Source organism: Ammospiza nelsoni, chromosome 19 (assembly GCF_027579445.1).
Source record: "Ammospiza nelsoni isolate bAmmNel1 chromosome 19, bAmmNel1.pri, whole genome shotgun sequence".
In the NCBI taxonomy this organism is placed as follows: domain Eukaryota; kingdom Metazoa; phylum Chordata; class Aves; order Passeriformes; family Passerellidae; genus Ammospiza; species Ammospiza nelsoni.
Genome location: NC_080651.1, coordinates 6,512,876 through 6,528,871, shown reverse-complemented (window position 1 = coordinate 6,528,871; position 15,996 = coordinate 6,512,876). Strand labels below are relative to the sequence as shown.

At 52.3% G+C, this 15,996-nt stretch overlaps 1 protein-coding gene across 7 annotated transcripts in view; it reads right to left on the bottom strand.

Moving 5' to 3' along the window:
• Window positions 1-1,573: 1,573 nt before the first annotated feature.
• SEPTIN9 (septin 9) overlaps window positions 1,574-15,996 on the bottom strand; it is a 156,338-nt gene continuing 141,915 nt past the window's right edge. For all 7 annotated transcript variants that reach the window (XM_059485693.1, XM_059485697.1, XM_059485696.1 and 4 more), the window contains 6 exons: window positions 15,383-15,520; window positions 9,454-9,571; window positions 7,136-7,231; window positions 5,868-5,964; window positions 4,392-4,443; window positions 1,574-3,616 (listed from right to left, as the gene is read on the bottom strand). In XM_059485693.1, the coding sequence (XP_059341676.1) occupies window positions 3,481-3,616; window positions 4,392-4,443; window positions 5,868-5,964; window positions 7,136-7,231; window positions 9,454-9,571; window positions 15,383-15,520 (637 nt within the window). In that variant the 3' untranslated portion in view covers window positions 1,574-3,480. The remainder of the gene's footprint in view (window positions 3,617-4,391; window positions 4,444-5,867; window positions 5,965-7,135; window positions 7,232-9,453; window positions 9,572-15,382; window positions 15,521-15,996) is intronic.

Below are 15,996 nucleotides of genomic sequence, written 5' to 3'. Positions count from 1 at the left end.
ACTACAACGTTGATTTTCCCTCCTCCATCCCTAGGAGCTTTTGTTCTGGGTCTTGCTCTGCTTACAGCAGTGAGAACATTTTGATTTTGCTGCTTCTCACCCTGGAATCCTTTGTGAGCTGTGGGGGTGAGGATTTGGGGTGAGGCAAGCACAGAACAGCTCAGGAAATGGGAGGGTATTGATGGGGATGGGTTTGGCACTGGGGCAAAGGGGTCCCATCACTGATGCCACGTGAGATGAGACAATTCACTGCACCAAAACCCAGATAACAGCAGAAAAGCAGAGTTAAAATGTACAAAAGGCTGTCCTGCGCTCTAGAGCCCCTCAGGAACATGACCTGAGTGCCGCCCTGCTGGGTTTGTGTTCATCCTCCCACAGCCACACAATCCCAGAGGGGCTGAGGCTGGAAAGGAGCTCTGAAGTCACTTGCTCCAGCCTAAACAGGGTCACTTAAAGCTCCAGGTGACCTCTGAGTTCAGCTACTCAGGGGGAAAAATACAATAAACACATGAGACAGAGATTAAACCAGAGGGGACAGTGTCCCATCTGTGACATCAGGGACAAATGTGGTTTTCAGGATGGCAAATCTTCACTTCCAAGGGCATCCCAAGGCCAAGCCTGCAGCCATGAAGGGTTTGAAGACCACCTGCCTGTGGAGCCAAAGCCACATTGGTGTGAAATTTGAGCTCCTGCCTGCCCCTGAACTAGGGGAAACACACTTCTCCATAAAAATACCAAGCTCCACCATGGAAGCACAGGGATGGGATCCACCTGCCTCTCTCAGGATTGGGCTGGCTCCATCCCAAAGCTCCATCCATCAGCTCCAGCAGTTTGGAGAGTACCTGGGGCAGGAATCTGAAATGGGATGAGTCAAGGAGGTCAGGAATGTGGGAATCCACAAAATTAGAGGGAAAATCAGAGGGTTTTGGGAAAGCTGCAAAAGGCAGGCCTCAGATACAGCAGAACTGTAAGCAGAACTAAAGCAGCAGCCATGAGATTGGTCAGCAGAAAAATTATTTAAACTGTAGAAAAAGCAAGGGCAAATAGAACAATGGCCTGTGTATTAACACTTGTCTGAATAGCTCTCTAAGCTGCAGAAAGTTTATCTAGCAAAATATTAGGAAGGTTAAAGCTTAATAATGGAGCTCTGTGTGTCGTGTTTTAAGGCTTACAAGCAGGTATTGTATTTGAAATAAGCAAGCATTGTTTAACCAAAGGTACCTGTGCTTATGGTGACTGGATAGAACTACTGCCAATGTGCTTTTGCTTTGTGTGATTGGTCAAAAAGCTTATAAAGTGAGTTGTAACATTGAGTTCTTGGTCTGCTGGCTGGGATGTGAGCTGCTGCCATCTTCCCATTGTCATAATCATGTAATGAGACTGATGCTGGAAAATAAACCAGCTCAAGGCACGTTCCACAGCAGCCCCGTCTGTAAATAACCCCCCTGCTGGTGTCAAGGAATTCTCTTCCACCCTAAATAGGACAGTTTTGGGGCTGAACTCTCCCATCACCCTCAACCCTACAGCAATGATTACACCAAGGCTGGGAACAGACATTTCCAAACAAGCCTCCTTCTATTTGCATTCGAAACATTTATTTTGGGAAATACATAATAAACACTATTATTTATACAAAAATGGACTAAATTTTCATAATGCTTATAGCCCCCAAAAGGCCATTTTTAATAGATCTGGATGAAGGGGTTTTTTATTGTATTATTTTCTTTTTTTTTTTCCTTCAAAAAAAAAAAAAAAAGTCAGGTTACAAAGGAGAAAGCGGCGTCTTGCTTGGCCCAGCTTGAGATACCAACTAGAGGAAAAAAAAGTTTAAGATGGCATTTGCAGAAGTGCCTCACACAAGAGGTTTTTTCCTCCCCTTTCAGTCTTTTTTTAACACTTGAAATATATTTTTTTTTTCAGTTAATACATTTGTTGTTGTTTTTTGCTAAAATATAGCAAGTCAGCAAGTAGAGAGTTGCTGTTCCCCAACAGCTCTGTGGGGCTGCTGTGGAGGGGGGATGTGAGTGAAGGGGAGAAGGGATTCTCACAATTCACCCCCCTTTGGCTGCTGGGGGGGTGTGTGGGGAGCCCCAGCAAGGGGAGAGCAACCTCCTCCCTCCTCCTGTGCTGAGCCAGGCTCTGTCCCCCGTGGGCTCTGCAGGTGCCTTCCAGTGCTAGAGCATGGGACACGCTGCCACTTCAGTGTGTGCCCCCAAAATGGGTGATTTGCAGGAAGTTTTTTTTCCCTTAGAGACTGGTGGACACCAGAAAGGCAAAGGGGAGCTGGGGAGAGGGGCAGGACTGCAGAGCTTTGCTCCAGGAAACCCTGCTCCTGTGTCACAGTGCTACCTAATGCTTGCAGGGTCTGATTTACACAGAAAGAGAAGGGTCTGGGGGCAGAGCAGGGGGAGCAGCACCCACAAACACCCCCCAGCTCCCCCCACAGCTGCAGGGCTCGGTCAGCACATGCACAGAACCCCTGCACAAGGACCAGCACAACAGGAGCATCTTCCCTGGACACACAGGGGACCCAGGAAATGAAAAGGAATTTACAGCTACCCAAGAGCCTCCTCTGATGTAGGGAAAAGCCCCAGAATCACAAGGGTCACACAGGACAACCCTCTGTCTCCCAGCACTGCTTTGCAGAGACAAAGTTCTACGCTCAGCCCCCTCAGGACAAACACACTCACAGCCTTCAGAGGACAAGGACCCACCCAACTGAGTGACAAATAAATACACAAGTGTTCCCAGGACATCAGCCACAGCTCTGGCCCGAGGGAGAGGGAATGAGAGTCTCTGTGGAGGTTCACAGCCTTGTGCAGGCTGCAGAGACAGACAAGGCAGAGCCTCCCTCCCCTCTCCCACGCTATTGCAAGGTCACAGTCTAAAAGGCACTTCTCCCAAAGCAGGGCGCTCTGCCTGGCCAGGGGTGGTGACAGGCGAGGTGACACCTCAACACTCCCAGTTTATTGCATGTAGACAGGGTACAGGGGCTGGTTTGGGGGCTGGTGGCTCCCAGAGGGCTGCAGGAGGCAAGGATGGCACTGGCTTGCTCTCTTCATACCACCGTACCTCGCTTCCAAAGGCTACATCCACCTGGAGGAGCCCTCGCCTTCCATGGACGGAGAGGAGGGGCTGCAAAGGCTCCCAGGGCGCCCCAGCCCTGCTGGCCCCACAGATCTGCTCCCCTGGTGTGGCTGTGGGGCCACAGCTGGGGGCAAGTGAGAGCCCAGCCTGCACAGAGGGACGGACCCCGGGCCAGGGACGCCGCTCCGGGGGCTGAGCACAAAACTCATGGCACAAAGCAGGGGGAGAGCGGCCACCCCGCTCCACGTCTGGTTATTTGGTCAGTTTACATGGCAGGGGGTCAGGGAGCAGGGCAAGAGGGACAGTGGCAGAGGATTTATATAAAAATAAAGGGGGGAGAGGGGAGAAAGAGCGAGCGTGAGCGAGCGAGGTCCTGGCTGCGGCGAGGGACGGTTACATTTCGTTGGCCACCAGCTCCTTGTCAGCCACGCCGTTGGACAGAGAGCTCTGGCCCTCGTTCAGCCTCTTCACCCTGTAGGCTTCAAAGTGGATGTTGCTGGTAATATCCTTGATGTTCTGCATGTGTGTCCTGCAGGGAAGGGAGATGGAGCAATCACACCAGCCCATGTCACCCCAAACACCCCCAGGCCCAATGTCCCCTCCTGCCTTGCTGGTTAATGCAGGTTAATTCCCTCCTTTAGGGCACAGGAGGGAAGTAAAGGCAATCATTGGCAGCATTATTGGGCAGCAGGAGCTGAAGCCTTCATTTGTGCCTGGGGACACAGACCTGTGGCTGCACAACACCCACCCAGGGAGATCCCCACCCTGCTAGACCTGGGCTGAGGTTTTGTAGCCCCACACAACTCTGCCAGCAGCAGATCACCTGTGCAGAGTTGGCTTTGCAGCCACACTGGGGAGGAGCCCAATGTCCCCTCTCTAGCAGGCCCAGGGGGCTCAGCCTCCCTCTCCCCCACAGCAGGGACACTTCTTTCAGGAGGGACCAGCCTCACCCAGACCCCACAGTGACACCCCAGTGAAGGGTGATGCCTCTGAACTGGGGGTGAGATCTGGCACTGGTGAGGAACCACTAAGGCCAGAAGCTGCTTGCAGGCAAGCTGGAGCCACACTGCCAGCAATCCTGGAGTGTGTCCTGACCCCTCCACTGCCCCTCTCCCCCTGCACTCAGCCCCCAAGGAGTGGGGCCACCCCTTGCAGTGGGCCGGGAGGGAAGGCAGGGATGGAGGGTGAACGGGTGGAGGGAGGGAGCAGCAGAGCAAAGCAGCAGCTGCCTCAAGCTGTGCTGGGCTGTCCCCTTTCCCTGGATGCCACCTGGTGACCAAAGGCTCTGGGGACAGGGCACTGACCTGATGAGGAGGTCCCGCAGGTAGGCGAACTCACAGTGTGTTGTGTTCTCCACTGGCAAGAGAGACAGAAACCATCGGTGAGCCCCCATGGCAGCACCTGGGGCAGCAGCACCTGGGGGCTTCCCTAGGGTGTGGGGGGCTCAGGTGGGCTCTGAAACTCCAGGGTACAAGTGCAGGACTCAGGAGTCCTCTTTGCTGCTGGAAAGCTCAGCCCTGGTGAGGTCTGACAGCACCCACAGCCCTTCCCAGGGTCCCACCAACGAGGAGCTCCCAGCAGCACCCCCAGCACAGCCCCAGAACCCCAGACAAGACAGGGGGAGGGCTGTGGTGAGCTCTCCACTGAAGTTTCATCTGTAGCTCAGCCATGAGCATCCTGCAGAACCCCAGGCACACTGTGAGGGCTGTGCAAGGGCAGGAACTCCTGCTGCCAAGGGCCTCTGCTGGCAGGAGGAGGAGTGCTTGCAATAGGGAAAAATCAAGGGGTGTTGCTCCACCACAACTAGCCTGACAGCTGCTATTTTACCTCTAATTTTACTCAATTTAGAGGAAGAATGCCTTTTTAATTGGTTTTTTTATCCCAAAAATCCTGTACATAGAATAGCAGAATCCTTTATGCTGGAGAAGACCTCTAAGATCATTGAGTCTAACTATTAAACATCAGGCAGAAATGGCAAAACACAACCACAACTACTCTGCAAAGGCTGCCTGTGGCCATGGCTGTGTCCTGGGGGTCTCCCTGTGCAGAAGGCAGATGCCTTCACAAGGGGAAGGTGAGGGTTTAATGAATCCCATTGAACTCAGAATGTTCAGGGATACAGCACAAGAGGGCAGCAGAGCTTCAAAATACACTGATTTTCCTGGCAGCTCTGTTAAACCATCCCTCAACACAGGATTCCTATTAAAAAGACTTGTAAATGAGAGGAACCTGTGAAGTGAAGGGGAGGAAGATGAGAGGGGTGGCACTGGAGATGAGCCAGCTGGCTGCCAGAAACCAGCAACAGGGAAATGTGTGGATGTGCTGGAGCCAGGAGCTTTCATCTAGCCTTTAAACCATGATTGTAAAATGGGGGAGAAAAAAGGGAGATGGAGATGGGAGATAGAAGAGGGAAGAGATCCCACAAGGGCACCAACCAAAGGCATGGTGGAGGGTACAGATGCCAGGGGAAGGTTCTAGCAGGGGCTTGAGACATGGGGATGTCACTGGTGTGCCCTCAAATCCTGCCATCAGGCAATGAGCTGTGCAAGAAGCACAAGGCAGGCCATGAGACCCCCAGGAATGTCCCCTCCAGCACTCAGCAGCCCCCCAAGGCACACAAAGGCCCAGGAATCCAGCACAGGAGCAATGGCCAAGATGTTTCCAGTCCTCAAACATGAGGAAAATTATCCTTTTTTGGAGGGACAGGGAAGCAGCACATCCATTTCAATTTCTACTGCTGGTTTTGGACTTTATTAGGGCAGGGAGGTGGGCTCAGGTACCTTCAATGGTGCCCCACTTGGTCTTCCTCCCAAGGATTCTTCTTCCATTCACCTGGTACTCCTGGTCACTGCCCACCACTGCAAATGGGATCATTTCCTGTGCAAAGAGAAAAACAAGGCTGTGATTTCTTCTGAGAACTGCTCAGGAAACCAAACCAGTGAGCAAAGTCCTACATCCTCCTGTTTCCAGGGGGGTTTCATGGGATGAGCTGGTTTGCCCCTGATGTTCCTGAGCAGTGCTGTCTGCCAGGGCCCACAGGCAGCCCAGGACTGGGTACCAGCATCTCCTGCACATGTGCCCAGCCTAAAACCAGCCCAAACCCAGCCTAGTCCAGTCCCCCATTGGCAGGCACCAGGTACAGCTGAGCAAAGGTATCCCAAAACCTCCCTGGGAATTGCCCCCAGCAACCTGTGGCCAACTCATTTCCTGATCCAAGTTGGTGTCTTTGAACTTCAGAGTCCCTAAAAGCTATTTTTCTTCCACACATTTGTCTAATCCACTTTAATGTGCCAAAAAATTGCTGGCTGATTTCTGCAGTGTGGAATTGCTATCAGCAGGCAGCCTAGAGGTGAAATTCCATCCCAGTGCTGGGAAGGCTGCTGCCCTTGCCAGGGATGGGCAGGCACCTCTGCTCCCTGAGCCTGGGGCAGGGGAAGGGGCCATGGACCCTCTGTGAGGGCACCTGGTGTGGCAGTGTTCACAGGGGTCTGAGGTTGAGGGAAGAGATGAGGATCTGACTCCATGTTTCAGAAGGATTGATTTATTATTTTATGATATATATTATACTAAAACTATACTGAAAGGATTTCATCAGAAGGCTGGCTAAGAACAGCATAGGAAGGAATGATAACAAAAGCAGCTGTCTCAGACTCTCTGTCTGAGCCAGCTGACTGTGATTGGCCATTAATTAGAAACATCCAACATGGGCCAATCAAAAATCTACCTGTTGCATTCCACAGCAGCAGATAATCATTGTTTATATTTTGTTCCTGAGGCCTCTCAGCTTCTCAGGAGGAAAAATCCTAAGGAAAGGATTTTTCATAAAAGATGTCTGTGACACACCTGGCAGGGTGGAGATGGGGATGGAGCATGGACAGGACACCTTCCCCACCCTCCTTCACCCCTGCCCTGAGCTCTGGCAGGATCCCTGCTGCAGGGCAGACCCCATGGACAGGGCACAGCAGCTTTGGGAACACAACAGAGCCTTTGGGAAGGGAACCCCAGGTCATGGCCAGCCTGGAGCTGCAGGTCTGTCCCAGGCACTGACCCGGAATTTCTCGTTCACCAGCCGATCTTCAGAGTCCTCATCAAACTCCTTCTGGGGGTACACATCGATGCCATTGGCCAGGAGATCAGCCATTATCTAGGAGGGAAGAGCACAGGCATGGGTGAAGGACAGGCAGGCACAGGAGATGCTCCCAAAAGGGTCTCTGAGTGATGCCCACCAGTCCCAGCAGCAGCATCTCCCTCTCCATCCTAAACACAGCCCCCTTTGGGGACAGAGATTTGTGCCACACACCCACCAAGAGCCTGCCCTCCAACCTCTGCAAGAACCTGGTGCCAAAGACACGGCTCAGGCAGAGAGGGAGATGAAGTTACATGCTGGATGTTGTTTGGGGATTGGAAAAGACAAACAAGACAAGCCAAGCTGCCTAAGCAAAGGGGAACAGCTGCCAGGCTTGTAACACAAAGGTGAAAAGCTGCTCTCTGCTGTTTGTTTACACTCCTTGGAAATGGAACTTGATCTGGAGGGACAAGGACACAGCTTGGAAGGGCAGACTCTAAGAACTTTGCCTCTGTGCAAGGCCAAGAGATGCTGGAATCTGATTCCTGGGTGGAGGCTCAGCTCACAGGGAGTTTGAAGGATCAACCTTCTCCTACAATGCTGCAAACCCCAACCCAGGCTGGCAGCAGCTCCCACCACTTCCTATGGCAATAGCTCCACCCCAGTCCTACAGTGCAGGCTGGCAGAGGAGAGGATCCAGCCCAGGGGATGCCCCCAGCCAAGCCTCCCACCCTCACCAAACCCCCACACTGAGTTTAGGGCAACAACCCAACAAAGCCAACTCCAGGGAGCACATTCCACTCCCTCAGCACAGCACTGGCACCAACCTGCAGCCAGGCTGGGGCTTCACATCTCCAAACCCAAAATCTACCACCTCACTGAACCAGGCTACACCCCAGAGGCACACAGGGCTCTGCTTTTGGAAGCACACTGGAATGAATGAGTGGAAAAGGTCCCAGCCTGTGCCCAGCTGGCCTGATTTCCTGTCCTCTCATCTGCTGGGAGCAAACACACCATGTGGTGACATGCTCTCCCTCCATCTGAAAGGATTTGGGAGGTCTGGTTATAATCAGGAAGCAATCAGAGAGAGGGTGAGCTCGTCCTGTGCTGAGCCAGTGCAGAGCAGCAGAGCCAGGCACTGTCCTCATGGTATCAGCAGCCAAGGGTGCCCAGGTGACATCTGAGGTCCCAGACTGACTTTGTAGTGCCAGAGCCAGCCAGTCACCTACAGACACAGGGATGTGTGCACTGGTGACCTCTGAATGGAGCCAGCAGCCTGCAGAAGCCACCCCAGAGAGCAGATGTGGCACCATGGACTCACCCCTCTGTGTCCCCTCACCTGCCCCTTGCAGAGCTCTGTGCAAACAGCCTGACAAGCCAAGGGAGCCCAGCCTGGGCCACCCCTCAGCTCCATTCCCTGGCAGCCTCTAACCAAGGAAATTGCTTGGAGAGTTTGGAACTGCCCCCAAAACCAGACTGGGTATTTCAGTGTCTGATGCTGCTCATTAAGAACTGGGAAGGAGAGGCTCCCACTGGTGTGGGAAGGTGCAGCTCACCCTCTCCTGCAAGGGGGCATGGAACCACCCCTGGCTAAGCTGTCCATAACCAGAGGAGTGGCCCCTAAACCCACCCTTTTGGCAAGATTCTCTTTCCCTTTACTTCTCCCAGGTCAGACTCATGGATCAAGGAGCTTGGTGGTTTTTACTTGTGCAGGGAATGCTGAGGCCCTCACACCTGCAGCCACATCCACCACCCACAGAAACAGATTTACAATCTCTTACCAAACCCCCAAATGGACCACCTCCACCTCTGAGAGCACAGCCCATGCCTTACTGTGGATTCAGAGAGCCAACCACGGGAATTTCATACCTTGCTTCCCTCCTCACCTCACCCAGCTGAGCTCAGCAAACCCACACGTTTTTACTGGTCCCTGTATCAGTGCACGACACTGCACAGGGAGGCTTTTCCAGCCCCTACGTGCATCAACCTCCCAAAATAACAGAAACCAGCCTGAAAATAACAACAACAACAACAACAAAGGAGGCAGGAGAAGCAAGCCTACAGCTCCAAACTTATCCTGCACTGACAAAGATCCAAGAGAAACACAAGGAAGTGCTTGGAGAGCAGGCCTACCCTGCGGCCACGCGGGATCGCTCCGAGCTGCAGCCGGAGGAATGCGCTGGGCTCGGGGCCAGGCCCTGCCTGCACAGCCCTGCCAGGAGAGCCACGAGGGGGGCAAGGGGCACCAGGGGATGGGCCAGCCCAGAGGGGAGCCCAGGGAAGGGGCAGCAGCCCCTTACCCGCTGTTTGAAGTAGTCCCTCTCCTCCAGCGTCAGCGTGTCGGCTTTGGCGATCACCGGCACGATGTTGACCACTTTGCTCAGGCGCTTCATGAACTCGATGTCCAGCGGCCGCAGCCTGGAAAACAGCAGGAAAAAAGGGATTTGAAAACAGCAGGAAAAAGGGGATTTGCACTTCTGGAAAACGGCAGGAAAAGGGGGATTTGCTGCTGCAATCCCCTGGCAGGGAGAGGCATTCAAAGAGCAGACAGAGAGGGAATCGTTTCCTTTCAGATAGGACGAGTAAAGAGGGTTTGAAAGCACTTTAAACATTTCCCTTTCAAAGCTGCCGCTATCGGCTGTGAGCCCTCACAAAGCCCCGTGAAGTGGCAGAGGGCTTTTATCTCTGCAGGGCCACAGAGGACTGCAGGAACTTGCCCACAGCTCCTGGTGTCCTTGGTGGGGCTGGGATGAGAGCAGGGCACTGCAAATCAAACCCTAACCTGCTCCAGCTCTGTCCAAGCTGTCATCAACCATCCAGGGACAGCACAATGTGGAAATGGCCACAGGTGAGACCATCCCTGCTCACATTCCCCCTGTGTTGAGCACCAGTTGCTTGGGACAACTTACTGAGAGTATTTCTACATATCTCAATTAATATCTGCCTCATCATTTGCTCCCTGAGTATTTGGAAGCACCTGTTACACTGGTGGTACAAAAACAATAAAATGTAAATTAATATTTTGCAAAATATTTATGTTGTTCAAAGTGATATATCCAGATATATATTTTTTTATCCAGAAAACGATGCTGAAGTTTTATCATATGCCTGCACAGGATTTTGATGTAGGGAGCCTTTAAGTTCTCCATCAATGTCACACAACAATCTGTGATTCATATTGGTCTCTAGATTTCTTTCAAAGGGTCATACAGAAAGGTTGTAAGAAAGGGTTTACTTTAAGCAAACCCTAAAGTCTGTGGTTATGCACAAGCTGGGAGTGCCTCTCACATTCATCAGCTGGGATTAAAAAAAGTTCTGGACATTCTCCAGGGGCTCACAGAAGAGATGCTGCTTGTTCCAGAGGGCAGAAATGTCAGAAAATCTCTACAACAAAAGTCTCAGAGGAAAGCTGCAGGGATTGCATAACCCCAGTGATCAGTGCCTTGGGAAATCCCTCCCTGCTGACAGCTCCACTTCCACATCAAGGCTGCAGACAGCAATGAGGGCACCTGGCCATCATCCCCTGAAGGTGTTTGAACTGCTGGGGGTCCCAGACCAGGAGAAAACTCTCCTTGGGACACCTCCAGGTGCTGCAGGTCTCCCTTGGTGGCTCTGAAGGAGATGGGGACATGCAGCACAGTTGAGTAGGTGCTGCCTTGAAAAGGAAACCTGGAGGCCCCAGGGTCAAGGATCACCTTTGAAATGAGCCCTCACTGAAGGGCCAAGAGATCACCCACTGCCAAACCCCTCCATGGTCTCCCTGTGGCCCACAAAGGGCTCAGAGACCCCTGCAGACCCAGGCACAGGAGTGCAGAGGGGAAGGGACTGATCCTGCCCCTCAGCAGCCACCAGGCAGTGTCCCCATCCCACAGGGACACCTCTGCCTGGCTCCATTCAGCCCCTGAGACCCACTCAGCTCCAGCTGACTGAAAACAGCAGCTCAGGGGTGCCCCAGAGCAGCCAGCAGTGGTGACCCAGCTGAACCCTGCCCTGGTCATCCCCTCTCCCAGGGATGGAGCCAGGTGGATTCTGTCCTCACACACCAACACACACAGCCCTGAGCACATCATTAGCACAGGGACAAACGAGGTCCTAACACAAACACAGGGTCACAGATCACCCTGGGCCCCAGCAAAGAGAGATTTTGGCTATTAAAGGGAAAAAGGAATAGAAAAACCCACAAGGAACCCCCCATGGACACATCTAAGCTGACTTGCTGCTGGCAAACATTGTTTGGAGCTCTGCATAATGTATTTCCCAGACCTCCAAGGAAGTAATGCAGCAATGCTCCTTCCCCAGCAGAATTCTTTCCCCTCCTCTCTCTTTGCTATTTTCCAAACAATTTTTCTCCTCTAAAAGCTTCTTCCCCACTGAGCCTGTGTTCCTGCCTCTTTCATCAGCTTTTCCTTTAAAGACCAAGATGCATACAGAGCATGAATCCACAATCAGGCAGACATTAGAGTTTTCAGCAAAATCTACATGTTAAAGGCTCAGTTCCATCCCTCAGATCCCTCACACATCTGGAGGATGCTGAGGATGCCACAGTGCCTGCCCACACCCCTGCTGTGTCCAGCAGCATCCCCCAGGCACAGTGACCTTGTCCATCTGCACCCAGGCACCTCTGACAAAACTTTCTGCTCCCAAAACTCTGTTTTTAGGGTTTTCTGCAAGTTTCTAGATATCCTATCAACTCCTGCTAGGTAGGTAGCTCCCCAAAACTTTAATTATGTAAAAGGAAGTGAAGCTTTTCACCAAGAACAATGCCTGCCTGCAGCTACACATCACATTCATGTGAAGACACCATGGATTAAGGTGGTGACAAGTGCTGTTTGCTCCAAGCACATCACAGAAGAGAACAGAAGGCTCAAAAAAAAAAACCCCAAATCTGTTTTCTTCCCCTTCTCCAAATGGTCTCTGATATTATTAACTTACAACAAACACATTTTGGGCTTTGCTGGGAGGGGTGGAGGAGCTCAAAGGGCAGTGGGTGGGCTGGAGCAGGAGGTGCAGTGTTGGGGAAGATGAAACAGGAAGCCTTATCAATATGATTGCCTGGCAAAAGATTTTGAGAACATAGAAACTATAAGTGAGACTGAAATGAAAGCAAGCTTTGAGATACCTTAGTTACTGAACAACTGGCAAACAATGGTGTGGCCAGCTGAAGGTGATCCCCTTTTGATGGAACAACACCCTCTGCTTGCAGACAGGCCCAAGGGTCAGAGCAGACCCTGCCAGCTTGGCAGAAGGGGCCCAAAGAGGAGTTTTTAGGGTTTAAAATGTAACACAGTATGGTGATGTAGTGATTCTTATAGGCTGTATGTAAATGCTATAGGATTTGTATATTGTACTAGATTGGTTAGTGAGAATCAGAATATTCAACACAGAAGAAGATTTATGGTATTGTAATGGGAACCTCACTCTCTTGCCTTTCACTCTCTTACCTTTTTTACTCTCCCCCTCTCTTCTCTCATTCCTGCTCTGAGCTGTGTTTGGCAGCTCCCAGCAGGGCCCTGCACCCAGGCCCTTTGCAATGAACCCCAAGTTCCAGTCCTGGCTGCAGAGATCTCTGGTCTCTGTCCATCCCAACCATCCCACCCACCCCCTGATGCTCTGACAGTGCAGCATGGGCTCAAACCACTCCAGGTGCTGGTTGTTCCTCCTGCTGTGGGCTTGGAGGAGGCTGTGAGCTGGGCACACCTTGCCAGGGCTGGGCACACACTGTGGTGCCCAGGACACACATTTTTATTTCTGCCACTGTGCACAGACAGGATCTAAGCACAGGCTCATTCCTGCTGCTTCCCCTGAAATGCTGTTACAGGAATCAAAATCCACAGTGAGCTGTGAAGTTATTTCCTTTTGGTTGCGCCCCAGACCAAACTAACAGCAGGAATTTGAGCTGTGTGTTAAGCAAACACCAGTGAGGACCCAGCAGCTGCCCAGCCCAATCACCTGCTCCAGGGAGCTGCTGGGCACCTGAGAGGGGCAGCCAGAGGGGAAAGAGGGAGTGGGTGGCAGTTCCTGAGCCACCAGCCCTGACAGAGGTGCTGATGGGGCCAGGCAGAGTTCCAGAGCCACTCCTGAGCTGAACTGAGCTTTGCAGGGGTCACAGCAGGGATATTTATTGGCTGGCAGGGCCCAGCCTGTGCAGCTGCAGCTGGAAGCCCCCGGCAGCACCATCCTCAGCCTTCATGGGTACATGGGAGTGTTACAGGCTGTGTGTGAACTGCATGGGCTGCAAAGCCTGTCCTGAGCTCCCTTGTGAGCTCCCTCATGCAGCAGAAACTTCTCTGCTGATTAACCCTGGAGCTGCATGGATGTGAGGGCCAGACTGAAACTGAGCCAAGCAATCCTCTGCTCCTGCCTCCAGATCTCTGCACCAACTTTGTTGTTTTTTTTTTTTTTATCTCTCACTCCTTTTTATCTAGCAAAAAGCAAGCTCTCACCCAGTGCCCTGGCAGGCTTCACCCAGCTGCACAGGGAGTTCTGTGCCATTCCCAGCCATGCCAAGGACCTCGATGCCCTTCCCATACCCTGCTGCAAGTGACCATGGACCTGCTGCCTCAGCCAGGGCACAAACCTGCACCCAGCTGTGTGTGACAACCCCAGGACAAGGCTCCCCCACAGGATCCTCTGCTACAGCACTGTCACAGCAGCTCCACCCTGCAGGAGAGGAGGCCACATCACCCTTTGCTGGGGAAAGCCTGTCCACAATGATGAAAAACATAATTTGGACTTCACAAGAGAGCAGAGAGGAACCCCAATTCCTGCTTGAGCTCTCAGAGAAGCAAAATTTCCCATCCCAGTGGGGTTTGTCCCTCAGGTGGCAGGAGGGGACGGGTGAGCCAGTGACAGTGGGGACAGCCCCAGCCAGGCTCTCAGCCTGCAGGGAAAGAGGATCAGCACAGGGCTCAGCAACAACAGCCCCCAACTGCTGGGCTCACTCAGATATTGGAAACACATGTTCACTGGAGAGAAGGAAAAAAGGCAGCTGAAAATCCACACAATTGCTGTTGGCCGGCGGGTGAGAGAAACCAGAGCGCGGCTGGAGAGGCTCCACCAGGGGACACAGAGTGGGGCTCCACATCCCTGCCTGCACTGCCAGGCACCCAGCACACCCCCCCTCTGAGCATCAGACCTGCTCTTTAAGAGTTAAACAGCCAGAGGGGTGAGGAAACGCTGGAGCACAGCTAAAGCTGCAAGTCAGACCTGCCGAGGCAGGGGCTGCAGATCTGGGCTGAGATTAGTGGGACCAACATGTTAGACTGGCCTAAAAATGTCTTTTCCCTTTGAAATCTTCTCTGTTTTATTGTATTCAACCATAAATGTTTCATCAGCCCCTCTGCTCCTGATCAGTTACACAAGAGGGGCATTTCTGGCCCATGCAGGCATTTTATTCCAGTGAAGGATGCATTTTTGGTCTACCCACTGACAGAAGCAAAACAAAGTCTTTTCTATTGGAATAAATCTCCACATGGGGAAGTGGAAAAGGCTGACATTAATGCAGTGCTGGAGGCTTAAGTTTACTTTTGAAAACAGACCCAAAAACATCCCCAATGCAGACAGAGCCAGAAGTGGAAGGAATTGACACAAATCAAAAGGAAACTTAGGTCTCGTTTTCTGTTGTGATACTTTAAGTCACATTTTTCAAGACATTTTAAGTGCCCCAGATTTTCAGGGTGGGCTGTGTGCCTAGGAGGGGGGAAAAAAAGAAAATAGAAAAGGGAAAAAAAAATAGAGCAAGATCTGGGCCTTTTGATGTTGTCACTTGAGAAGTGCCAGAGCCAGGAGAACTCTGGGCTGAATAAACAGCATCCCTCTTGCAGACTAGTCAAACAACCTAGAAAATACCCTTATGGGGTGAGGGTGTTCACTGCCTTGGAAGCACAAGGAAAACTGGCTTCTCCCTTTACAAAGAAAAAAAAAATTAATGTTCTGCTTGCAAAAGTAGCCTCTCCATCCAATTTGAGACCTGGTTCCATCCTTGGTTGAGCAAGCAAAGTGACCAGAGCAAAGGCAGCAGCTCCCAGGAGCTCAGAGAGGATTTCATGGCCCTTCAGAAGAGGAAACACCTCATTTCTCTGGGGTACAGCAGCTCTGCTGTGTTATTGCAAGGCCTCCTGAGGATGGCTTCAAGCTGTCCTGGAGCTCCTCAAACCCCAAAACCCATGGGAGGATCCTGGGCAGAAGTGCCCTGAGGGCTGAGGGGAGCAGGGACAGCAGGGTACGTACGAGTGGCCCGTGGCTGGGATGAAATAAATACAGCAGTGCACCCTCGTGTCAGGGATCTGCTTCTTCCTGTTGATGTTGATCTCCTCCTGCAGGTACTTCTCATACTGGTCATTGATGAACTTCATGATGGGCTGCCAGCTGCAGAGAGAGGGCAACACAGGGTGGTGTGAGGGACCTGGACCACTCACTCTGGGATGTTCAGCACCTCTTAAATCACAAACCTCAGGTGTTCACTCCTTAGCAGCTCCACACACTGCTGCAGGAGGGGATTTACTGGCTGCTTTAGACAAGCAAGTGCCTAAAACTTGCTCCCTTCTCTCCTCCTAGACCTGGCTGTGGAGCAGCACAGCCCTGGCTCCTTGCAGGGGGCCACACCACAGGAGCAAGAGCAGAATCAAAGCCCACAAGCCCAGCCCAGCTGGTGGTGGGGACAAGGTCAGAGCCAGACACTGTGCCAGGGATGCCAGGCAGAGTTCAGCCTCCAGAGCCACATGAGCAGGGTCTGGGGACTGGCCCTGCTGGCACACAGCTGCTCCCAGGCACAAACAAAGGTTGTCTCATGCCTGGAACAGCAGGATGTTTGTGGCTCTCACGGGGAGCATGGCACTGCTCTG